This window comes from Mobula birostris, chromosome 3 (assembly GCF_030028105.1).
Source record: "Mobula birostris isolate sMobBir1 chromosome 3, sMobBir1.hap1, whole genome shotgun sequence".
In the NCBI taxonomy this organism is placed as follows: Eukaryota; Metazoa; Chordata; class Chondrichthyes; order Myliobatiformes; family Myliobatidae; genus Mobula; species Mobula birostris.
This window is the reverse complement of record NC_092372.1, coordinates 43,069,548-43,096,626: the sequence shown is the minus strand read 5'-3', so window position 1 is coordinate 43,096,626 and position 27,079 is coordinate 43,069,548. Positions and strand designations below refer to the sequence as shown.

The 27,079-nt window shown below is 40.4% G+C and overlaps 1 protein-coding gene across 3 annotated transcripts in view; it reads left to right on the top strand.

Annotated features, from left to right (window-relative positions):
• The window catches only part of plpp1a (phospholipid phosphatase 1a), a 113,534-nt gene that overhangs the window by 15,980 nt on the left and 70,475 nt on the right, over positions 1–27,079 (top strand). Inside the window, exons 1-2 of one of the 3 annotated variants that reach the window (XM_072252522.1) lie at positions 11,613–11,742; positions 13,490–13,644. The exons of 1 other annotated variant lie outside the window; for it this stretch is intronic. In XM_072252522.1, the coding sequence (XP_072108623.1) occupies positions 11,628–11,742; positions 13,490–13,644 (270 nt within the window). In that variant the 5' untranslated portion in view covers positions 11,613–11,627. Of the gene's footprint in view, positions 1–11,612; positions 11,743–13,489; positions 13,645–27,079 lie in introns of those variants that run through there. One more of the 3 variants, XM_072252523.1, reaches the window with a different exon arrangement.

The window sequence follows — 27,079 nt, the reverse complement described above, 5'->3', positions numbered from 1 at the left end:
AATTCTACAAAGGGTATAGATAAAGATTTTATGACTTTGATTGTAGTCTTTTTTTTGAGTGTAATGAAGAAAGAGAAAAGCTCATTAAAGGAATTTGTGAAATTACTTTCATCCTGTGAAACTCAATAAGATGTTTTTGTACTGAGATTGAAATGCAGAAGTTTCCCCCTCTTTCCAGATTCTCCTGGGGGAGGGGAGTGTGATAGACAATGAGTTAAGATCACCAGAGACCACGTTAGGAGGTGAAGAAGGAAAACAGAATAATGTGAAGTGTTGCATTTAGGGCGATCATATGTAAAGGGACAGCACACTTTTAATTGGAGGACCATTGATAACGTTGGTGTGCACGCCAGGTGAGAGTGTGTAAGTTCAAAGGAGATGTGTGGGGCAAGGTTTTTTACACAGAGTGGTGGGTGCCTGAAATGTGCGACCAGGTTGGTGGTGGCCCACAGACAACTATGACAGAAGCATTGAAGGGGCTCTTAAATAGGCACTTGAATGTGCAAGACATTGGAGAATATGGACATTGTGTAGGCAGAGGGATTAGTTTTGTTGGGTATTTGAAGACCAAGAAGGGGGCATGAGAAGGCCTTGACAAGTAGGGTAAAGGAAAACCCCAAGGCATTCTTCAATTATGTGAAGAACAAAAGGGTGACAGGAGTGAAGGTAGGACCGATTAGAGATAAAGGTGGGAAGCTGTGCCTGGAGGCTGTGGAAGTGAGCGAGGTCCTCAATGAATACTTCTCTTCGGTATTCACCAATGAGAGGGAACTTGATGATGGTGAGGACAATATGAGTGAGGTTGATGTTCTGGAGCATGTTGATATTAAGGGAGAGGAGGTGTTGGAGTTGTTAAAATACATTAGGACAGATAAGTCCAGGGGCCTGACGGAATATTCCCCAGGCTGCCCCACGAGGCAAGGGAAGAGATTGCTGAGCCTCTGGCTAGAATCTCTATGTCCTTGTTGTCCACGGGAATGGTACCAGAGGATTGGAGGGAGGCGAATGTTGTCTCCTTGTTCAAAAAAGGTAGTAGGGATAGTCCGGGTAATTATAGACCAGTGAGCCTTACGTCTGTGGTGGGAAAGCTGTTGGAAAAGATTCTTAGAGATAGGATCTATGGGCATTTAGAGAATCATGGTCTGATCAGGGACAGTCAACATGGCTTTGTGAAGGGCAGTTCATGTCTGTCAAGCCTGATAGAGTTCTTTGAGGGGGTGACCATGCATATAGATAAAGGTAGTGCAGTGGATGTGATCTATATGGATTTTAGTAAAGCATTTGACAAGGTTCCACACGGTAGGCTTATTCAGAAAGTCAGAAGGCATGGGAAGTTTGGCCAGGTGGTTTCAGAATTGGCTTGCCTGCAGAAGGCAGAGGGTCGTGGTGGAGGGAGTACATTCAGATTGGAGGGTTGTGGCTCGTTGTGTCCCACAAGGATTGGTTCTGGGACCTCTACTTTTCGTGATTTTTATTAACAACCCGGATGTGGGGGTAGAAGGGTAGGTTGGCAAGTTTGCAGATGACACAAAGGTTGGTGGTGTTGTAGATAGTGTAGAGGATTATCAAAGATTGCAGAGAGACATTGATAGGTTGCAGAAGTGGGCTGAGAAGTAGCAGATGGAGTTCAACCCGGAGAAGTGTGAGGTGGTACACTTTGGAAGGAGAAACTCTACGGCAGAGTACAAAGTAAATGGCAGAATACTTGGTAGTGTGGAGGAGCAGAGGGACCTGGGGGTACATGTCCACAGATCCCTGAAAGTTGCCTCATAGGTAGATAGGGTAGCTAAGAAAGCTTATGGGGTGTTTGCTTTCATAAGTCGAGGGGTAGAGTTTAAGAGTCGCGATGTAATGATGCAGCTCTATAAAACTCTGGTTAGGCCACACTTGGAGTACTGTGTCCAGTTCTGGTCGCCTCACTATAGGAAGGATGTGGAAGCTTTGGAAAGGGTACAAAGGAGATTTACCAGGATGCTGCCTGGTTTAGAGAGTATGCATTATGATCAGAGATTAAGGGAGCTAGGGCTTTACTCTTTGGAGAGAAGGAGGATGAGAGGAGACATGATAGAGGTATACAAGATATTAAGAGGAATAGATAGAGTGGATAGCCAGCGTCTCTTCCCCAGGGCACCACTACTCAATACAAGAGGACATGGCTTTAAGGTAAGGGGTGGGAAGTTGAAGGGGGATATTAGAGGAAGGTTTTGTTACTCAGAGTGGTGGTGCGTGGAATGCACTGCCTGAGTCAGTGGTGGAGGCAGACACACTAGTGAAATTTAAGAGACTACTAGACAGGTATATGGAGGAATTTAAGGTGTGGGGTTATATGGGAGGCAGGGTTTGAGGGACAGCACAACATTGTGGGCCAAAGGGCCTGTACTGTGCTGTACTATTTTATAACTACAGATTACTTTGAAGTGAATTCAGTGATGAAAGAGTGATGGAGCATAGTGTTGCGGTGCAAATATAAAACAATTCAGATGCTGGAAATCTGATAAAACAAAAACTGCTAGAGTATACATAGCAGATCAGGCAGCATCTGAGGACAGGAAGAGTGACATTTCAAATCAGTCCCCACCTTTCATCAGATCAAGAAAAAGCAAGAAGCACATGAGTGTTAAGAGGCAAGGGAGGAAGAGAGGAAAGAAGTACTCTTACTTTTTTTTAGCTTTCTGAAGATCAGTGGTGTTTGTGAAAGTGGTTGTATGAACAATAGCAGGTCAAAAAGCAGCCTGCAATCAGATATTAAAGCTTGCAGTTTTTCATTAAACCAAATAACGTTCTGTAATTCTAACCTGTTACCCAAACAATCAAAACCAAAAAACAAGTTTTAAATTCTGCTTAATTTGTAAGGTGCAAAGAAATACAATGGCATTTGATTTACACTGGGATCGAGTGGTTTTAACCATTAGGCCTGACCAACATTATAGATCAGTGTCAGACTGCAGAAGCAGGAAAACCACTAAATGCTTCATTTCAAAATAAAAATAAATTGCTAATGTGAGAATTATAAACGTTACCAGCATTGTAACACTTTAGATTGTTCACTATTGTCTGGTAGAAACTTGTTAAAGTAGTGGGAACTGTCCACAGGCAACAGTCCCAAGGCAAGTTCCCAGTAGAAGGACAGCAGATAGCAAAGTGTGACTCCTTTTAAGCTGTAAGGACATATTTGCTCCTGACTCTTAAAGCTTGTCTGCATTTGGCATCTACATGTGACGCTGAGGAATACTAAGCAAGCGTTGTCTGCTGACACATTTCACAACTGGATTCTTAAAGTGATTTAGGACTTTCCATTAGCATTAGGGTTCCATGTAGCACACATCTAAGTTGCTGGTGAACGCAGCAGGCCAGGCAGCATCTCCAGGAGGAGGTACAGTCGACGTTTCGGGCCAAGACCCTTCGTCCTTGATGTGTGTTGCTTGAATTTCCAACATCTGCAGAATTCCTCGTGTTTAGGGTGCCATGTAGTGCTGGGACCAACCCTGATGTAGGTTGGTACAGAGCGTGTCAATGCTAAGTTGCTGCCTGAGTAAAGAATGACTCATACGCTCCCACACTTCACTATTTTAACACATGCGAAACCGGGGCAACTTTATTTTGTGGTTAACTGGAGTGATGTTTATACTATAATAATGTGTGACAGCGTGGTTCTGTTGTTGGGTTATGTCTGTTTAAGACTTGCAGGTGATTTTAATAAGGGAATAAGAAGTTTGTCTTTGCACATCCTGACAGGTTGACTAAATTCATTCCCGTTTAGATTGCAGAGACAGTTTGAGCTAAGCTGCCTCGAACCAATCAAACTCCAAAACCAGATGTTGAACCTCAAAAATTGTTGAAGTAGAGTCGAAGGTTCAGGTCACGGCAGTAATTAACTCCAAAGTGTTTGTTCAGGTGCTTACGTGGAATTCTTAATGCAGCGAGAAAAATCTACATTTTTTTAATGCGTGCTATCACCACCTAGCAGTAACAGAAGTCCTGTTATGCTGTAACCAACCACACTTAACTTTCCAACTTATTTGTAGTTATCTTTTAATATTTCATATTTATGAATGATTCTCTCCATTGAGCAACACTGAATATCTTGTAACTTGGAATAAGATCAACATTCATTTCCTTTATATATGGAGATGTACAAAGTGACCTGTTTTTGTTGACATCTTAGAGATGCCAATCATTCATTTAGCCAGTGTTAGCACCATCGGCTGCAGTCTGACAACGGCTTGTAATGCTGGTCAAGCCAAATAGTTTAACCACTCAATCCAAATGAAAAATAATTTGTCATTAAGTTTCTGTGCATCTTACTAATTAAGCAGTATTAAAGACGTTTTGTTGTCTCGTTATTATTTTGGGTAGCAGTTTAGAGTTAGAGAAAATTGTATGTGTGGTTTAATGAAAAACTTTAACCTTTAGTATCTGATTAAGGTCCCTGTAGAAGTAGTCTACGATCAGTTCGGTGTCCCCACTGCCACCACAGCCAAAAAAAAATCTTCCATCCTGTGGTGTTTGACATTAAAGAAATCAGTTCATGAGAACAGAATACTTCCCTTCCAGAATGCTGCAGCTGGCATGGAAATTAATTTCAAATTCTTTCTTATAACTAAGGGACTTTGAGAAATTAATTTCTCCAAATTGCCAGGAAGAGTCATATTAAAAAAAGTTCATCATCAGGACATTAATATTTCATTTCAAAAGTATATCAGTTTGTTATTCATTAAGGAAGTCTTTTGCCATGTTTTCTGAACAATAAGCTGCTCAGTGTGGAGAAATTCAACTTCATTCTATGGGAGGATCTTGCTGCTACATCCAATACACTAAGTAAAAATCTCCAGTGTATTCACCATCGCATGCACTCAACAGTTTAGTTTTACCACTCGTGTCAACAAATCGGTTCCAGGTGAGCACAAACTGCCAGCTATGTCTCCTTTATAAGATAATTAGACATAAGTTGGCTACCAATCAGTCAAAGTGGCTGAAATATCCCATCTGGAATCAATTTTATTGCAATGCAATGATGTTCAGTAAGGAGAAAGCTTCTCCTATTAGTAACTAGTGTTGGAAAGAAAAGGCAAATTAGCCTAAGGGAGATGCATGACCAAATGCGAGCAGGCAAAAAGTTAATGGAATAAATAAGGTACTTTTACACTGTAAAGGGTCCAGAACAAAACTATGGGAATGTACTTCTACAATTAAGGGAAGTAATTTTTTTTAGAGATGTATTCAGGAAGTTGGTGTATACTTGATCTGCACAAAAATGGAGTTAAGCTCCTTTATAGTTATTGTTTATTACATTCTAAATGTAAAGTATGGGAAATAACAAATACAATTCACCTCAATCTAGGCACAACCATAAATGAAAAAACGAAAGTGATTGATGTAATAGGGAGAACCATAGGGAGAAACTCATTTTTCACATAATGTTGTTCTCAGTTTAGGTTCCTTTTTGTTTGTTCCACTTCCAATAGGGTTATTTTAGGGCAAGAATCAGAATCAGAATCATGATTAGTTTTAATAACATTGATATATTTATTTATTGAGATATAATGCGGAATAGACCCCTCCGCCCCCTTCGAGCTGCGCCATCCAGTAAACCCCAATCTAACCCTAGCCTAATCACGGGACAATTTACAATGACCAATTAGCCTACCAACCGGTATGTCTCTGGACTATGGGGGGAAACTGAAACACCCGGAGGAAACCCATTTGTTCACAGGGAGAATGTACATGCAAACTTCTTACAGACTGTTGTGAGATATGCTGTGATATCTCTTAACTTGTGGCAGTACATAATTTAAAAACTAAATAACAATAGGATATATATATATATATATTTTTTTTTTTTTTAAATTAAGAAAGCAGTGCAGAAAGAGAGCAGAAGAAAATTGTGAGGTAGGTTCCATGGGTTCTGTGTCCATTCAGAAGTCTGATGGCCGAGGGGAAGAAGCTGTTGCCGAAATGTTGAGTGTGTGTTTTCAGGCTTCTGTACCTCCTCCTCGATGGTAGCAATGAGAAGAGGGCTTGTCCTGGGTGATGACAGATACTGCCTTTTTGAAGGATCACCTTTTGAAAGTGTCCTCGACGCTGGGAAGGCCAGTGCCCATGATGGAACTGGCTGAGTTTACAACTTTTTGCAGCTTATTTCGATCCTGTGCTGTAGCCCCCTCCCCTTACCAGATGCTGATGCAACCAGTTAGAACGCTCTCCATGGTACATCTGTGGAAATTTGTGGAAGTCTTTGGTGACATACCAGTTCTCCTCTAATGAAATATAGTTGCTGTCATGCCTTCTTCATAATTGCATCAGTATGTTGGACCCAGGATAGAGCTTCAGAGATGTTGACACTTAGAAACTAGAAACTGCTCACCCTTTCCACTGCTTGATGAGGACTGTTGTGTGTTTCCCTGACTTTCCTTTTCCTGAACTCCAAATCCAATTCCTTGTTCTTCTTGACGTTGAGTGCAAGGTTGTTGTTGCAATACCACTCAAAGAACTGATCTTATATCACTGCTGTACACCCCCTCCTCACCATCTGAAATCTTGCCAACAATAGTTGTGTCATCAGCAAATTTATAGTTGGCGCTGGAATTGTGGCTAGCCACACAGTCATGGGTGTAGTGAGAGTAGAACAGTTAGATACGCATGCATTCTTGAGTGCACCCATGTTGATAGGCAGCAAGGAGGAGATATTATTTCCAAACTGCACTGATGGTGGCCTCCTGGTGAGGAAGTCAAGGATCCAGTTGCAGAGGAAGGTACAAGCCCAGGTTTTGGAGCTTGTTGATTAGAACTGAGGGTATGATTGTGTTGGACACTGAGCTGTAGTCAATAAATAGCAGCCTGAGGTAGGTATTGCTCTTGCCCAGGTGATCCAAGCCCGAGTGGTGAGCCAGTGGGATGGTATCTGCTCCAGACCTATTGTGGCAATAGGCAAATTGCAGTAGCTTTAGGTCCTTGCTTAGGCAGGAGTTGATTCTAGCCTTGACCAACCTCTCAAAGCACTTCATCACCGTAGATGTGAGTGCAACTGGGTGATAGTCATTGAGGCAGCTCACCCTGCTCTTCTTGGGCACTTTTGAAGCAGGTGGAAATCAAAAACAAAACTAAAATGTTAGAATAGAGTCATAGTATCATAACAGACTAAAAATCATTTGCAAAATCATAAGTAACTGAAAAGAGAAAACAAGTCGTTGATTTGGAGGCTCTGAAGAAAAGTGTGAGAGGGAGGGTAAATTTGGTGGCAGTGGAATTGCAGCCCAGTTTACGCCCCTCTTGATTGAAATAATTGAAAATTAGCTAACAGAAATAGAGAATTAACTCAAGTAAAGGGAAAGATTTGGGAAAGGGATAAAAAATGAAAAAATTAAGTAAATAAGTACATAGGGATTGGATAATTATGTCTGCGGGCAGGAGCAAGCATGAACAAATTAGGATATAAACACCTATAATGGTTGTTACATAGGCTTACATACAACATTTTGGACCAGTGGAAATGGTCCAGAAGAGTTATATGGAAACTATTATTACTATTTTTCTTAACAACTAATACCATTACTTAGCCTAATAGATTAGAATTACCACAGTACATAATTATCTATTTAAGTGTCTAATTTCCTTTTATATCATCTCAATGTGTACTTAAGAATGTATAAATAATTATAGTTTTATACATATAAAAAAATGGAAAAGGTTATATGTGTGAAAAAAGTACATGATATTTGTGAATTCCTTATCCAAATAAGAATAAAATTAAAAAAAAAAGAAAATTAGCTAACAGGGACATGATATAAACTCCAGATTTTCAATTACTTTTGCTTGTCTTGGGGCATTCGTTAGCATTAAGGATGACAGTGCAGTACACATTTTCCACTCTAGTAGTTTACAGATAGACTACTAGAATTAAAATGAAGAAGTATTGCTTCACAGTTTGTCATGAGGGGTAGTTTTTGCTCTGGGATTGAGGAGTGTAATGATATCCCAATTTTTAATTTCTGTTGAAGTGACTAGAACATAAATTTGATAGAGTTATAAGATGCACAACTGTTTTCAGTATTATCCATTATATGCTTTCTCATCCAAAGTAACTGAATTTGAGTCTGGTGGTCCTCGTGTGGATGCCATGTAGCTTCCTCCCTGATGGAAGTGAGACCAGCAGTCCATGAGCAGGGTAGGTGGAATCCTTCCTGATGTAAGTGGACCTCTGCTGGCAGCTTTCTGTATATGTTTCCTTGATGGTGTGTATAGTCGTAGTCATACTTTATTGATCCCGGTGATGCATTGGGCAATTTTGACTACCCACTGCACATGCCTTCCTGTTTGCCACAGTACAGTTTCCGTACCATGCAGTGATGCAACTTGTTAAGAAGCTCTCTGTTGTTCATCTGTAGAATGACGTGAGTATGAACGTGCATAGTACTCCTCAGAAAGTAGAGGCACTGGTGAGCTTCCCTGACAGTGTAGGATATGTTCTGGGACCATGAGAAGTTGTGTGAGATGTGTACTCCTAGGAGTTTGAAACTGCTGTCAGTTTCCACTGCTGTGGTGCTGATGTAGAGAGGGATGTGAGTTTTCCTGAAGTCGATAACCATCTCCTTTGTCTTATTGACATTAAGGAAGAGATTATTTGCCTGGCTCCAGGCCTCAAGCTCTTCTGCCTCCTCTCCGTAGGTCTTTGTGTGCATAAACGCCCATGTATAAATTAGCTTTTTGTAATTGTATCATAATACATTACAAACATGACAAATACAATAGCTTAAATTAACATAAATTATACATAATTTTTATGACAAACCAAAAAGCAAATATTACATCTCTGAAAAAGGAAAGAAATCTTAATACTCCATAATTGAAAATAGCATTGTCTTAGTGACACAGCCTCAAAATTAAGGGGTGACCCTTTAGAACAGTGGTAAGGAGGAATTTTTTTAGCCAGAGAGTAGTGAATCTGCAGAAACTGTGGTGGAGACCAAGTCTGTGCATATATTTAACACGGAAGCTGATTGTTCCCTGATTGGTCAGGGCATCAAAGGATATGGTGACATGGCAGGTGTATGGGGTTGAGTGGGATCCGGAACCAGCCATGATGGAATAGTGGAGCAGACTTGATGGGCTGAATGGCCTAATTCTGCTCCTATGTCTTATGGTCTTACGGACTAGTAGTATGTAAACATGCACACAAAATTTTGATCTCTGTAAGAACAGTGTATTTATTGACTATCTGTTATACTGTGTTTTTGCAAAACTTAAGAACTTGAATTATTTCCTTTAAATTTAGAATTTCCCTAAAAGGTTGTGAGCTAAAATATTGGCATTAAGAGTAACATCAGTAATCTGTGTGGTGCCATTGAATAAATTGGCAGGGCATGACTATTAGGTCTGCAATGTAATGCTTTATTCCGTGCAACCTATAATCAGAAACGGAGATGAGTCTGCAAGCAGTATAATTAATCTCAATTCTCTTGTGTTTCATGAAGTGAAGTCTGCCGAAACCCTGACTCCTGAATGTTTTCCAGCGTATCGTTTGCATGTAAATATTGGGTGTTGACTGGTGAGGGTCTGATTTTCTTTTTCCCACATGGTCATTAAAAGCCTTTTGTTATAGTTTACACGTAAATGTTGGAAACTTGGAACTCTTTTTATATAATACTATGCAATACATAAATGAATGTAATCAAAATCCAGATTGTTAAATATGTAGTTCCTATTGTAACTTTCCTGAATCATAGAACATGGAAATTGGCCATTTGGCTCACTATCCTTGCCTGTCAGTGAGCACCCACTTCTATTAACCCGGTATAACATACAATATCTGTGTCCTGCTTGCCCATGATTTGTGTGTGAAAGTACCCATACATATGATTTTGACAGTGCCCTTATCCAACAGTAGCACAGGCCATTCACAAAGAAGTTAACCTTTACATGTGTATGAGGTCATCTTTGGTATAACTCGGAAGATATTTGAGGATCTGAAGTTCACCATCCGAAGCATGCATTACCTGGCCCCAACTCCAGATTGCCTTCTCACCAGCCTGATCCTTGATCACAAACTTTTTCTCTCTTTCAAGGATTGAGAAAGACTAAATAAAGAAAAAGATAGACAGCAGAATTTGCATTTGGAACTGCTAATGTAGTCCAAGGTCTGGGGACATGCTGTACTCATTGTGTAGAGTTGATGCCAAGATGAACAAAATTTCTTGGAAATGGGAAATATGTTTTTCTAGGTCAACAGTAAAATGAAGAAATATATGATGCACAAATGATGTTAGCAGGAGGTGAAGATAGCAAAGCTGGAACTCTACAGGATCATACAACGTGGCTTTCGCAGATTTCTTTGCATGAATATTGCCAGATTTTTTTTGCCTATCCTTAATTGTCCCAAGATTGAATGGCATGCTAAGCCATTTGGAGAATAATACCCGTGGATTGTCCTTTATCTAAATTCAACACTGGTTAAAGGGAATAAACTTCCTTCCGGAGACCAAACAGATTCTGCAGGAGCCAGAAATCTTGAACAACACACAAAATACTGGAAGAGCTCAGCAGGTCTGGCAGCATTTAAGGAGGAGAATGAAAAATCAGCATTCTGGTTAGATCCTGATGAAGAGTCCCTGCCTGAGATGTCAACGCTTCATTTTCTTCCAGAGATATTGCCTGACCTGCTGAGTTCATCTCGCATTTTGTGTGTATTGCTCTAACTTTCTTCCCAAAAGACTTCTTTACAACACTCCATTATGGGCATTTTGACCTTGCATTCCAAATTTAATTAAGTGTATTTAAATACTTAGTTGCTACTGTGAGATCTAAAGCAACTCTGAATTATCAGTTTCACTACACATGCCAAATTTGAGGAAATCTGTGCAAAATGCTGGAGGAACTCAGCAAATCAGGCAGCATCTATGGAAGGGAATAAACAGTTGATTTTTCAGGCCAGGGTCCTTGATCAGGACTGGAAAGGAAGGAGGCAGAATCCAAAATAAGAAGGTGTGGGTTGAAGAAGGAGAACAAGCTGGCAGGTGATAGGTGAGACCAATTGAGTGAGAAGGTGGGTGATTGGGGGAGAGGGGATGAAGAAAGAAGCTGGGAGGTGATAGGTGGAGGATGTAAAGGGTTGGAGAAGAGGAAATATGATGGGAGAGGAGAGTAAGAAAGGGAAGGAGGAGGAAGGGGTAAAGAGAAGGGGTGAGGGGGGAACCAGAATGGGGAATAGAAAAACAGAGAAGAGGGAGGTGGGGAGAAATTATCGGAATTTAGAGAAATTGTCGCTCATGCCATCAGGTTGCATGCTAGCCAGATGGAATATGAGGTGTGGTGGAAAATGATAGAAATCAAGATTCCCAGCATCTGCAAGCTCTGTTGTGTTTTCGGAAATCTGCTGATTCATGTTTTAAAACGGGAATGATTTTTCATCAGACTTTAGCTAAATAGTTGTTGATCTTTGTACTTGTTTATCTTGTGTCTCTACCAGATAAAACTGTTCCCCCTACACGATTCAATGAATGCTGTAGCAGTGTTTGTGAAACCGAACTATGATAGTTTTTATGTAAACATGCACCATGAAGTTTGCTTCCTGTTGTTATGTGGTCAGCCTTTGGCCACATAAATTTTGAACAAAAATTAGATATAATTACTAAATGATGTTAAAACTGAAGGAAGCAACTGGGAATCTTAAAGACTGGTATCATGGATGCTTAAATGATTATCGGTTGTGCCATTGCAACTTGAACTATCATCGTTACAAAGCTCAAAGTAAGTTTATTATCAAAGTACATATATGTCACCATACTGTACACTATTCTGGGATTTGTTTACATGTGGACACTCACAATAGAAACACAACAGAGTTCTATGGAAGAACTGCATACACCAGAGATGGATAAACACCCCATGTGTCAACAACAATTTTGCAAGTACAAAAAAAGAAAAAATTATTAATTTATATTGAGTACTATGATTGCAGAGTCCTCGAAAGTCAATCTAACACGGGGTTTCCAACCATTTTAATGCCATAGACTCCTACCATTGACCAAGGAGTCTGTGTTCCCAATCAGGAGCCCCTGATTTAAATGACATATTTTTGTGAAGAGGAAATGCTTTCTGACTGCACGGGGTGAAAAACTTAAGAGCATCTCCCTACACAAATGAGAAAAAATCTGCGGATGCTGGAAATCCAAACAACACACACAGACTGCTGGAGGAACTCAGCAGGCCAGGCAAAATTGATGGAAAAGAATACAGTCGATGTTCTGAGCCGAAACCCTTCATCAGGACTGGAGAGAAAAAGGTGAGGAGTAGATTTAAAAGGTGGGTGGGGGGGGCGGTGGAGAAACACAAGGTGATAGGTGAAACCGGGAGGGGGAGTGATGAAGTAAAGAGCTGGGAAGTTGATTGATGAAAGTGATACAGGACTGGAGAAGGGGGAGTATAATAAGATCTCCCTATCTTAGTTCATGAGCATGCGTGCTTTGAGCAATTTAGAATAACATTAGCGGAGACTTTTAGGTACAAACTTACACTTGGTTTTGTATTATGTGTTACTGGGAGAGTATGAAAGAAATTAATTAACATGTGAAGTCCCTTGTGAATTTTTTTGGCAAGTATTGTGTATCTTAATCAAGAAAGTCTTGTAAAATGTGCATTTTGTAATCAGTTACTAACTAAGCAGGCATCTTGTAGGTGAATAGAGAACGCTATAAATAGTCATGCATCTGAAAAGTATATCAACGCGACTGATCTATTTTTACTGACGATAATTGATGGAAGAAATAACTAGCCTTGGAGAGATCCCTGAGACTATGTAACTTTTAAACCTTAAGCATTTCAGAGAGCCTCAAATCCTGCAACAACCCATTCAAGTTTACTTTTTGGGGGTAAATACATCCTGATCTCAGAAAGCAATACCAGTTATTTTGCAACATATTAGAATTGGTCCTTGCCATTTAGCAGACTACTTGATACTGATTAATACGTGCCGAAGCATTGCTTTGGAGCTTATCGTCAGCGCTGTGTGTTTGGGTGGATGGTGATGATGGAAAATGTAAGGAGGATCATCCTGTGCTTAAATTACCAATGACCTTTAGGAAAGGAAATCTGGTGTGTCCTTACCCTGTCTGGAGTCTGCATGATCTTGTCAGTGTGGTTAACTCTTCACCATTGAAAAGGCCTGCCAGTTGAAGGATGCTCTCCTGGTACTCATGCTCATGCTCTGTGAATGTATATTGCAATAGAATAAAAATTAACATATGGACTCTTATAGGAAGTATCTGGATAGTCCTGAAGAAGGGTCTCAGCCCAAAATGTTGACTGTTTATTAGATTTCATAGGTGCTGTCTGACCTGCTGAGTTCCTCTCGCATTTTGTATGTGTATTTCCAGCACCTGCAGAAACTCTTATGTATGTGAACTTCTTTTTATTTGCAAATTGGATTCATGAATGTGATCTGTTGTAAAGTTATCAGTTTAAAGTGCACTTAAAATTTTCTTTTCCCTCCTTACAGCTGGTATGCCACTGGGTGTTCTAAATGTGGCCAAAATAAAACCTTATCAAAGAGGGTTTTACTGTGATGATGAAAGCATCAGTTATCCATTCAGGAACAGTACCGTCACTTCCACTGTCCTGTATTCAGTGGGGTTTACTCTGCCCATGTCAGCTGTAAGTAGCTCAGACAATCTGTGGAACAATTGTGGTTGACCCCAAAAATCGTAGTAGAATGGAGGAAATGGGAGAGGTTAAACTCTGGTGTTGACTTGTGGTTACTGGTTTAATTATTGTGAAACTTGCTTTACTATTTCTAAAACTAGGAAAAAAAAGCTTTTAAAATTAAAGTGTTAAATACTGTTTCATTTAATTTTTTTCTATTAGAAAAATAGAAGCATATAAAATTTTAATTTTAAAGTTTTAAATAAATTTCTACAAAGATTGAATTTCAGATGGTCAGTTTTTACTAAATAAGCAAAAGTACCACACAGCCAACATTAGAATATTGGAGATGGTGAGTTGTGCGTTATGTTTGAGATTTCTCCCTCTGAGCTATAAACCTTTCAGGTATGTGTAAATGCGATATGGTGGTTTGGAAGGGCATGGACTTACTAATGACTTAATTAAAATAGAATGCTTGTTTTACAAATAGATTTTTGTATGATTTACAGTTGCATGCCTCTGACTACTATTTATTCCTTATTGGCATTAACTGTGGGAGGTCTCTGGTCTGCAACTGCTAACACTTAAGCTGCTTGATTTCTGCCTGCAATGACCCAACTTGCCGATCTTGTCCCTGCCCCCGTTTTATTTTTACCCATTTTATGCCAGAATGTACAGTGGTGTGAGAGCATTTCAAACCTGTAGATTTGGCTAGGACTGACAGAAAGGTACTGTTCCTGTTTTCTAATTATACATCAGCAGTAACTGCAGTTGTAGAAAACTTGCATTAAATAAGTCAATGGTTGCAGAAGGATGCAATCACTGTAATTAAAGTGAATATTTAAGGGTGTATGCAGTCCAGGCTACAGGATGCAGCTCTGTCAAACTGCTACACATCACCAAGGTGTCTGAGAATGGAGCTGGATACAGCGAAGGGCATCAAAGGTATGAGCTGACATTCAGATAGCTTCCACAGACCTGATACGAGTGGTGCTCACAGTACAACTGGTGATTTTTATTAACACTTTGAAGATGACATGAACTTTTCTGAAAAAAAGAGAATTACTTGGATTATTATTGTATGCTTTTATGACAGTGAAGTACTTTGGTGTGTATTTGATGTGAAATGTACTTTTAACGTGTACACATTAACCACTTTCCTCACAGTAAGTTCCCACAATCAGCATTTGGTTAATAGTGAAATCATTGTGATGTTGGTTGAGTGATGGGACATTGCAGTTAACTCCTCTACCACTCTTTGAAATATTATGCCTGTTTTTGCTGTTCACCTTCATATCTCATCTGAGCAATGACACTTCCAACCATGCTAGATTTTTTTCAGCTTGGACTTTCTCTAGGGTGGGACCTGAACCCAGAACCTTCTGACTCTAAAAAGAGTGTCCCCATCCGTGCTATGACTATTGATCTTGGCTTATTCCAAACTTCCAGAGCTATTTCCTGGAGCAATATCACTGGTTTCTTTTAGAGTACTAAAGCTGATTTCTGAAGTAGGAATTATAAGCTGAGTTGGTTGAATACTCAGTGCTCTGAGAGATGCTCTTTTCTTTCCAATGAGCAAATGCAGTTCACTGCAGATTGCTGTTGGGTGATCACCAAAGACACTTGCCGTTTGCATTCCATAAAGACGGGTCCTGTTTTGTACAGGTTATTGATGGTGTGGTCTATTTGACACTAAAAAAAACTATAGTACCTAATTTTAGTAATTGCTCAAGAAGGTCTTGCCACGTTTGATGACTACAATATTATTTTGGAGGCCCATAAAGGAATGTTGCTGACCGGCATATTTGAGGCTGCAGGGGCATTTTGTTGAGGAATTCACTAAAGCTTGGTGCAGCCACCGTAAAGGCTCTTTTGGGAAGGACCACACGTCCTCTACTGTCCTATTGGTTTTAAGTAATGTAATAAAACACTATTTAATGCATTGACTGTAAATATAAGAATGAAAATGCATTGCATGGTTTATTCTTGTAAATAAATATTTATAATGGATACATTTTATTTTGATATATAAAGTATTATTTTAGAGGTGTGGGAGTAGAAGATAACGGCTTTTCTGTTCCCAGTGGAATGGGTTTCTTGCAAAATTTGGAAACTTATATTTGAGAATCTCTGTGTTCAGAAACTCCTTCAGTATTATGGCTAAGATTCAGCGTAGCAAAATTAAGTCATCTGTGAATGGTTGCTTTATTGCTGTAGTGTGATTGCTGATTGTATTACCCTAAAACACTCCTTAAACGTGCTTTGCATCTGTTTGAAGTCCTACTGGTTAATTGTAGCTTTCCATCAGATCTAATCAGTTTTCTTCATATCAAAGTAGTCATTATCTTTGTAGAGATTAGAGATGTATGACCTGAGGAAGGGAGACTGTGAAACAACTTGGCTTGTTTCCCGAAAATTTCTGTTTTGCTACTTTGAAGCTTAAATAAATAAGTAAACTAATTTCCACTACAAAATATAACTTAATCTATTTTTTCATTGCTTTATGGTTTTATTTTCATTGATGCATGTCACAGTAACAATTTGTGCACCAGTTAAAATTTGAGCACATAGGAGCTGGAGTAAGTCACTTGACCTCTCAAGCCTGCCTAGTTATTCATTATGATCATGGTTGATCTCTCCAAGCTCTTGTCTGCACACATTTCCAGTTCTCCATAGCCCCCAATCTCCTAATCTTTCAACTTTCTACTTTTTAAAATATGGCCAATGATCTAGCTACAACATCCCTCAGTGGTGGATAATTCTAAATATTCAACCCTCTGCAAGGAGAACTTCCAAATTATTTTATTCCCCTTCGTTTGCAAGTATTTAAAATACTGTTACCCGACTTCAATAATCAGTCATTTTGCAAGCTGAACGCTATTTTAAGAATCATGATCATTCAAGCATTATCAGTTAGAAGGATTCAAGTAAATTTTTGATATTGGATCTATTCAAATGTTGATAGAGAATAGAAAAGTTACCGAGGAGAAGGATTTGGAGGCCAGTTAAAACAGAGTGGGGCATGCTAATGTGCTGGGACTTTTTAAAATAAAGGAGTTCATGCTGAGTTTTCTGAGAAACATTAAGGAGCATACGTCCCCAAGGCCAAATGGCATATGTTCCAGAATATTGGAAGAAGTACATGGGGAGATTGCTGGAGCTTTGACAAGGATCTTTGCCTCCTCACCAGCAATAGACAAGGTCCTGGAGGAGTGGAGAGTAGCAAATGTTGTTTCTTTGTTTAAGAAAGGAAAGAGGGAAAATGTAGGTAAGTATAGGCCAGTGAGCCTCACATTAATGGCAGGGAGGCTGTTTGAGGGGCTACTTAGGGATAGGATTTATATGCATTTGGAAAGGCATGGCCTGCTTCGGGACCGTCAACATGGCTTGTGTGGAGCAGGTCATGCCTTACAAACTCGACTGAGTATTTTGAGGTAGGAACAAATGTGCTTGATGAGGGTAATGCAGTGGATGTTATCTATATGGAATTTAGTATAATGTCCCTCAACATACAGTGAAATGTGTTGTTTGCATCAATAATCAAGTGAGTCCAAGGATGTGCAGGGAGCAGCCCACTAGCATCCGGCGCCAACATTGCATGCCCACAACTTATTAACCCTAACTAACTCATACATCTTCTGAACGTGAGAGGAAACGGACTAGTTGGTCCATCAAATTCACCAACAAGCTGACTGAGCCATTGTGTCTGATTGCTTCTTTCTTCCTGCTGTTGTCCCTGCAGTCTCCTTGGAAAAAGCCAAGGTCTAAGAAGGAGAAAGACGATGTACCGGAAAAGTGTCTTTTTCAGTAAAATAAAACTGGGCAAAGAAACGGCATTCTATTAGCTAAGTTTCTGGTAGATCCTTAGATGCATATTGCAATACAATAATTTTATTAATAGTCAGTTAATAATCTACAGATTTTCTCCAAGTTATGAAGACTGACATATGAATGTGTATTTGGGATTCTGGTAGGATGGATTTTCTGGCTGCTGCAAGGCTGTGGGTATCTTCTGCTGGCCGTGTCAAACGAAGCAGAAATGGAAACACTGAGCAGACTCACTTGCTCACTCTCTGAGTTAGTGATGCAGGCTGGCGGCCATTCTTCTCAACTTCTCTTCAATCTTCATTTGACATTTACAAAGGCTGATCAGTTCTGCCGAGACTTTTCATTATTGTTCTAGAGTCTGGAAGTCACCAAAAAGGCTCCACAGTCAGGCTGGACAGAAAGAATTCGATCTTATCCCCTCCATGTTCTATTCGTATTGAAAGTGAAAGTTAGGAAATTTTGAGATACATTTTAATGAGTTCTATATGTTTCTGTAAATTTATTGCTTCATCCTTTTATGAATTCATATTTGCCTCTAGAAGGACAGTTTTTGATGAACCTATTTTGATTGATATGAAGTACCTGGTATATTTTATCAAATTAAAAATATCGGAGTGCCTTAAGACTACCGAACAAGAGCTGGGGCAGGGGGTTAACCCAGTGTTGGGCAGCACAGGGGCAGTATTTGAATGCCACCATTTGTGTTGTAAATTCTTTTTGATTCAAGAATATACAGTACTGTAATGTGCTAATTTCAGATATAAAGTCAATTCTTCTGTTCTTATTTTTTCCTGATCTTAGGTTATAATACAGGAACATCTTGTTTTGTAGTTCAGTAACATTGCGTGCATTGGTGAGGCAGTTTAAAGTTTGTGTGCAAATATTTTGGGTAGATTTATAGAAATTTCTAAAAGCAAGGCAAGAACTTTTTCCTGTTTATTCAGAGATATTTTATTGCCTTGGTGCCTGATACTAACTGATTTGGAACAGAGCAGCAATTGATCTTGAGACTTTGCCCATTTGCGTTACTTTCGCTTGCTTAGTGAGACACCCAGCCAATAAAACATCAGGATTGTTCTGATCAACATTACGTTGTCATTGAACAGTGGAAATGTTTACTTTGTCCTGATTTGTGGACAGATTCTTATTGGTTATTTGATGGGCCTAGGCCTTAGCTACATATTAGGATTTTTTTTTCTTCTTTTACTGTTGATTAGTGTGCTTAGACTTCCGAAAGGGAATTTGTCATGGTGTATGAACTAGAAGCCCGTGGTATCAGGGGAAGTGTGTTAGAATGGAATGAAAACTGACTATGGCATAGACCACCTGATCATAAAATACAGGAGCAGAATTCGTCCTTTCAGCCCATTGATCCTACTCCTGCCATTCCTTCATGGCTAATTTATTATTCCTGTCAACCAAGTTCTCCATAAACTTTGATGCCCTTACAAGTCAAGAACCTGTCAACTTCCGCTTTAAATATTGCCAATGACTTGGCCTTCAGCGCCATCTGTAGCAATGAATTCCACAGATTCGTCACGCTCAGGCTAAAAAAATTCATCAGCTCTATTCTAAAGTGACATCCTATGCCCTCTGGTCTTATACTTCCCCACTATAGGAAACGTTCAGTATGTGTTCATGCTTTCAAGGCCATTCAATAGTTGACAGATTTCAGTGAGATCTGCCTTCATTCTTCTAAAGTCCAACAAATACAGGCCCACAGTCATCAGACATTCCTCATACTTTAAACGTCTCATTTCCTGATCATTTTCACAGACCTCCTCTGGACTTTCTCTAACATCAGCACACCCTTTCTCATATACGGGGCCCAAAACTGCTTACAAAACAGTTGAATAAATGTGTCCTTTTCAGACAGGAAAGAAGTAACAGATGGAGTACCACAGGGATCAAAGCTTGGCCAGCAGTTGTTCACTGTTTATATTACTGACTGGAGCAATGAACATCGGCCAAGGGCTCCAAATTTGCTGATGATATAAAACTAGGTGGGAGGGCATGTTGCAATTGTGATACAGTGATTCTGCAACATGATATAGATAGATTGAGGGAGTGGGCAAAAGGATATGATATGAGCAAGTGTGAGATTGAGCACTTTGTTAATCTATATACTACTAAAACTCTCATGCTCTGTCTGTCTGTTTGTCACCTCCAATTAGCGCAAACGGTGCACTACAGCAGCACTTTTTTTGGCTAAATTGAATTAAAACGCGCTAATTTACAGCATGCAGGCAAAATTCAGGGTTATATATTTGTATAAAATTGATCATTCGCAAAAATCAACAGGCTCACTTTCACCCAAGACCCGATTGGCCATCATGGAAATCAGGACGCGACAGCCCGACGCATGCGCACGGCCAGCCTCAGCAGCGACACCTACCAGAGCAAAAGGGCAGGGCAGCTCTATTTTGAGGGGTCACATTCTGCAAATCACCATCAGCATGTGCAGGATTGGGACAGATCTAACTGCCACCCATCAATAAGAGATAATTAAATCTTATTGTAATGACGTACTTCGAAACACCCATAAAACCCCTTGCTGCAGTCAAAAGACAGCGGTGACTATATCACGTCCATTTAGGAGAGCGCCAACCACATCATCAAGATTAATCAGCATCCTTTGATGTTACTGTTTCGTATCTCCTATCCAGCATTAGGATAAAAAAATGGTCAGCCTAATTATGCTGCGCGGAAAGGGAAGGGGGATATTATGGTCAAGAGATGACGCCAAATGTCATCGGGAAGTGGCAAAGAGAGGGAGAGAACAAGAATCGGATGAGGCCAGGGCCGCACGACTCCAGGATCAAAGAGTCAGGACAAAAAAAGGTAGGAGGTGAGGCATGCATGTCTCCAGAATCAGAGACAAACAACAAACAGCAGAAGAGCTGAAGAGACGGGGGATGAAAGGGCTGCATGTCTCCAGAATGACAACGAGAGGCACAAGGGTGGCAGATAAACTAGAAATGATGCCATCAAAAGTGTCCTTCGTTAAACGAGGAGCAGCTATATTTGCTTTTAAAAGTGGAAATTGAGTGCAATAAAGTTGGACTTCACCTAAACGCTAAAAAGACAGAGTACATGGCGTTTAACTGCGACGAAGGTACTCTCAAGACTATAGAGAATGATACCATTAAGAAAGTCTTTGACTACAGGTACCTCGGGTCAAGAATGATGAGTTTGGAGAAGGACATAAAGATACAGCAGGCGCTGGCGTGGAGGGCTATGAACGACATGAAGGAAATCTGGAAGTCGAACCCGACCCGAGGGCTTAAAAAGAGGATTTTCATAGCAGTCATGGAGTCCATTCTCATGTACGGATGCGAGACGTGGACACTCACCAAGACGATGCAGAAGTCTCTAGATGGTTGCTATACACGAATGCTCCGTATGGCTCTTGATGTGAGTTGGCAACAGCACATGACGAACGTTGAGCTCTATGACGACCTACCGATGCTCACCACTAAAATCGAGGCGAGAAGACTGCAACTAGCGGGGCACTGTCTACACCACCCCGAACTACCTGCCAGCCTAGTCATCATATGGGAGCCCAAGCACGGGAGGATGAACCCTGGGCGCCCTCCCAAGACTATGGTCAACACGCTCCTAGAAGACAGAGGCGCGGCTAATGTAGATGAACTGAACACACTGATGAGGGAGAGGGGGAAGTGGAGAGTCCGTCATCGTGCCCAACGCCAGCCCCCTAGGCTTGAGTCGATGTAGTAGTAGTAGTATATTTGCTTTGCTACGCGTCATTCTTTAATAAACTGAGGTTTTCTACTTCAGTTTCCAAAGCAAAGCGATACCAGTAGCATTCAGGAAACCCTTAATGTTCATTCTGGCCACATCAGACTGCACTACCCTTCTCTCAAAGGGTGCCCCAACGGGTCACCCCATTGTCTAATAGAAAATAAAAGGTAGATTACTATTTAAATATAGAGGGAATGCAAATGAGTACAGTACAGTCGTCCCTTGGTATCCACGGGGGATTGGTTCCAGGAACCCCCACAGATACCAAAATCCGCAGGTGCTGAAGTACCTTATATAAAATGGCATAGTATTTGCATATAACCTACGCACATCCTCCCATATACTTTAAATCATCTCTAGATTACTTATAATACCCAATACAATGTAAATGCTATGTACATAGTTGTTATACTGTGTTGCTTAGGGAATAATGACAAAAGAAGTCTGCACATGTTCAGTACAGACGCAACCATCGTAGCTCTTCTGGGAACGCCGATGCCGATTCTCCCGTGATCTTTAAGTTCTTAAGGCTGTAGCGCTTTACATAGCTAGCCAGCCATCCCTTACTAGCCTTAAACTCCTTCCTCTCGCTCACAACACAAGTAGCGAACGCACAAGACACGAGGTGAACAATGCCCAAACAACGAGTGCTGGAGAGGGACTGAGGATCTGTGAAATGGCGGGAGGCTACAGCAGGGTATGCCTACACATCACTTCATTCGCATGGATTCAGCATAGTGCTTGGCGCGGCAAATTCAAGTTTTGCTTTTTGGAACTTCCTGGAATCTTTTTTCGAAGATTTTCTATCCACGGTTGGTTGAATCCGCAGATGCAGATACAGTGGATACAGAGGGCTGACTGTACTGAGAGATTTTGATGTTCTAGTGCATGAATCACACAGGTCAGGCAGATCTAACAGTTAGTTAAGAAGGCTAATGGCATATTGACCTTTATTGCAAAGGGTAGCAGTTTAAATTATAGGAAGGTTTTGTTATAATTATAGAGGGTATTAGTGAGGTCAGACTTGTAATACTGAAAGGGTTTGTTGGCATTGAAGGCAGTCCAAAGGAGATTCACCAACTTAACTACTGAGATTTCCTATCAAGAAAGCCTAGGCAGTTTGGGTTTTGTATTCTTTGCAATTTAGAGATAGGAGAGATTATCTTATATAATGGTAGATATTAGTTTGTTTTCCTTAGTGAGCGATTCGAACAAGAGAACTTAACTGCAAGGTAAGAGGCCTGTCATATAAAACTGAAGTAGATAGAAATTTATTTTTGCACGGTGTGATGAATCTCAGGGATTCTGTGTCCTGGTGGATGGTAGTAGCTGGATAATTAGAAATATTTAAAGTGGAAATGGATAAATATTAGATAGCTTTCGGCATTCAGGGAATGAAGAAATGGCCAGAAGAACTGGGGCCACAATTGATCAATAATGATCATATAAAATGGTGGGGAAGTCATGAAGGGGTAACCTTCTCCTGCTCCTATTTTGTTGTGTGTATAGGGATCTTGGTGCATAAGTTCGAAGTTAATTTATCAAAGTACATCTGTGTCACTATGTACAACTCTGAGATTCATTTTCTTGCCAGCATTCACCGTAGATACGAGAAGCACAATAGAATCAATGAAAGACCAGAGCCAACAGGATGGACAAACAACCAATGTGTGAAAGATAACAAATTGTTCAAATACAGAAAGAAAGAGGAAAATGAAAAATAATAATAATAATATATAAATAAGCAATGAATGTCAAGAACACGAATGAAGAGTCCTTGAAAGTGAGTCCATAGGTTGAGTGGTCCCCGGAAGTGACAGCCAGTTTTGCAGAGGGCAAATGGAAAGTTTTTCTTCATTCGCTGGAGCATAGCAGGAGGTGTTGGTACAACTTCATAAAACACTAGGTAGGCTACAGCCGGAGGATTGTGTGCACATTTGGTTGCTGCACTTAAAAAGGATGTGATTGCCGTAGACAGGGTGGAGAGGAAATTCACAGAATGTTGCCAGTGTTGGAAAATTACGATAATGAGGAGAGATCACATAAACTGGGATTGTTTTCTTTGGAGCAGAGTAGGCTGCGAAGGGATCTGATAGAGGAATACAAAACTTAAGAGGCATAAACAGGATAGATAGCAGGAATTTTTTTTCCACGACAGAATTGTCAAAGATCAGGCTTTTAAGATGATGAGTAAGAGGCTTACAGGGAGGTTTAAGTCTTCTCTGCACCTGCATTCTCTAGCATAATCACACCCTTCCTATAGAATGGCAACCAGAACTGCACACAAGATTGAAGGTGTGGCCTCGCCACTGTCTTGTACAGGTGTAACATGATGTCCCAACTCCTGTATTTAGTGCCTTCCTTATCTGATGAAAGCAGGGTGCCATACACCACCTTTTACCACTCTGTCTACCTGTGTCACCACTTTCAGGGAGCTACGTACATGTACCCTGCTAATGATGGAATGATGGTATTCTGGGAGGTGGGTCACGAGGAATACAGATCTCAGAAAGGTGTAGACTTAAGAAGATTACAGATAAAAAAGATGTGCAAGGCCATTGAAAGACCTGAAGACCAGGGTAGGATTTGTAAACAAAAGGCTTTGCAGGACCTGTTGCAATTGGAATGTGACCAGCAAATATTTTGATGACCTGAAGCAAAATACGAGTACAAATTGTTAATTTTTTACAAAATTTCTGTAAATTTCCTGCATGGTATCTGTGATAGATGCCACACTAACTAAAATGAGCCAATAATACACAGAATTACAGTAATATACAGGTAGATAGAGTCACAAAGAAAGCTTTTGGGACATTGGCCTTCATAAATCAATGTATTTGAGTACTGAAGATGAGATGTTATGTGGAAGTTAGTATAAGATGTTGGTGAGGTCTAATTTGGAGTAGTGTGCAGTTTTGGTCACTTACCTACAAGGAAGATGTAAACAAAGTTGATGGAGTGCAGAGAAAATTTGCGAGAATGTTGCCGGGTCTGGAGGACTTGAGTTATAAGGAAAGGTTGAATAGGCTGGGACTGTGTTCTTTAGAAAGTAGATGATTGAGAGGTATGCAAGATTATGAGGGGTATAGATAGGGTAAATGCAAGCAGGCTTTTTCCACTGAGGTTGGGTGGGACCACAACCAGAGGTCATGAGTTAGGGTTGAATGGTGAGAAACTTGAGGGAAACATGAGGGGAAACTTCTTCACTCAGAGGGTCGTGAGAGTGTGGAATGAGCTGCCAGCACAGGTAGTGCATGCGAGCTCAATTTCAACACTTTAAGTTTGGATAGACACGTGGATAGTAGGGTTATGGAGGTTCAGGTGCAGGTCAGTGGGAGTAGGCAGTTTAAATGGTTTCAGCATGGACTAGATGGGCCGAAGGGCCTGCTTCTGTGCTGTACTCCTCTATGACTCTAATCACAACTGCAAAGACGTAGTTCTGCTTGATCAGTTCTGTGTATTGACTTGTACATTCAGAATTACAGTATATAGCCTATTAACTGTATACAGTATAGAGCGTTTTCTAACTGAAAACCGTCTTTGCTCCATATTGTTACACCAGTATCACAATGCCTGAAGAGCAGGAAGGATTTGTCATATTTTTCCTCTGCTTGTGTAACTTACTAGGCTTTTATCCCAATCAGCAAAGCCTTTAATAACAGTATCAACATTATTGTAACTTTATTTACAAATAAATGTAATACGCTTGAGATAACTTGTGAACAAGAGTAGGACATTTAGTGCTTTGATTACGTTTGGCCTTTTATTGAGATACTTTATCTTGTTTCTTTTTCTAACTACTTTGATTCCATGAGCAAAATGAAAGCTGCTGGAAGAGCTCAGCAGGTCAGGACTAATTAAAAATCTGGGGCACATAAAGTAATGTTACAAAACTGGTGATATATTTGTTTTTAAATCTGCTGTTCCTTTCTTTGTTGGTGTCTGTTTTCGACTTTGACACTACTCCTCATATATAATAACAAGTTCTTGGCATCTCTTCATTTAGGACAACACACGTGTTTTCTACCTACACATTGGCTGTTGTTTTGCCTTCAGGTGGGAACTACATATTCCTTTATTAATCTCTATACCTTATCATATTTATAAAACAATTTAAGTTTGCTTTTTTTAATTAAAATATCACCATTCCTTGTACCCTTTCTACTTCCAAGTATGCCTCTTAATTTCACCCTTGCACCAACAGTACTCTTCCGGATTTCCTCCAGAGCTGAACACTTGCTACTTGTCATAACATTCTTTTCCCTTCCTTTCTAACCCCAAGTATCCCTTGATATTTTTAGAGGTCTGGATTTGAAGAATAAACCTTTTTCTTTTGTGACTAAGGATCACTGAATTGAAACAAGTAATTAATTAGCAATCTTGGGTAGTACCAAGATTGGTTCAGTTCTAGACATAGTAAAGGGCTATCAAAGAATGCAGAGAAATATGCACTCAGTGGGCATTTTATTAGGTACACCTGTACACCTGCTCATTGAATCAAACAGAGCATGGAACATAGAGCTCAGGAACAGGCCCCTCAGCTCACAATGTTGTGCCTAACCAGCTAAAGAGCAAATTGAAAACACCCAAACACTAATCTCACCTGCCTACACCATGCCCATATTCCTCCATCTTCCTAACATCCATATGTCCATCCAAAGGTTTCTTCAAAGCCTCTCATGTATTTGCCTCTACCAGACACCAGACGGGGCACTCCAGGCATCCATGACCCTCTGAGTAAAAAACTTATCCCTCACAACTCCCTTGAACCTACCCCCCTCTCACCTTCAATGCATGCCCTCTGGTATTAGACATCTTAACCCTGGTAGCCAAATGCTCCCTGTCTACTCTATCTATGCATCTCATAATCTTATGAACCTCTATCAGATCTCCCCTTGGCTTTCACCGCTCCAGAGAAAACAAGCCAAGTTTATTCAGCCTCTCATGATAGCACGTGTCCTCTAGATTAGGCAGCATCCTGGTAAACCTCTTCTGCACCATCTCTAAAGACCAACATCCTTCCTATAATAGGGTGACCAGAACTGTACGCAATACCCTAGATGTGGTCTGAGCAAAGTTTTATAAAGTTGTAACACAACCTCTTGACTTTTGAACTCAGTGCCTTGACTAATGAAAGCAAGCATTCCATAAGCCTTCTTAACCACCTTATGGACCTGTGCAGCCACTTTCAAGGAGCTGTGAACTTGGATCCCCAGATCTCTCTGTTCATCAACAGTGTTATGGATCCTGCCCTTAACAGTGAACTGTCTCCTTGCATTTGCCCCACCAATGTCCAGTCCCTCACATTTGTCTGGGTTAAACTCCATCTGCCATTTCTCTGCCTCTATCTGCATCTGATCTGTATCGTGCTGTATTCTTTGCCGGTTCTACATTATCTTCATCTCTGCCAGTCTTGGTATCATCCTCAAACTTATTAAATCCACCCATCTACATTTTCGTCCAAGTCATTTATATGCGTCACAAACAGCAGAGGTCCCAGCACAGGTCCCTGCGGAACACCACTAATTACAGATCTTCAGTTTGAATAAGTCCCTTCAACCACTGCCCTCTGTCTTCTATGCGCAAGCCAGTTCTGAATACAGACAATTTGCCACAGACCACATGCACCTTAACCTTCCTGACTAGCCTCTCATGAGAGACTGTGTCAGACACCTTACTAAATTCAATGTAGGCAACGTTGACTGCCCTACCATCATCAATCTGTCTCGTCATCTTGTCAAAATTCAAGTTGGTGAGACATGACCTGCCCCGCACAAAGCCATACTGGCTCTCCTTTATTAGACCATGGGTTTCCAAATGCTCATATATCCTATCCCTAAAACTCTTCTCCAGCAAT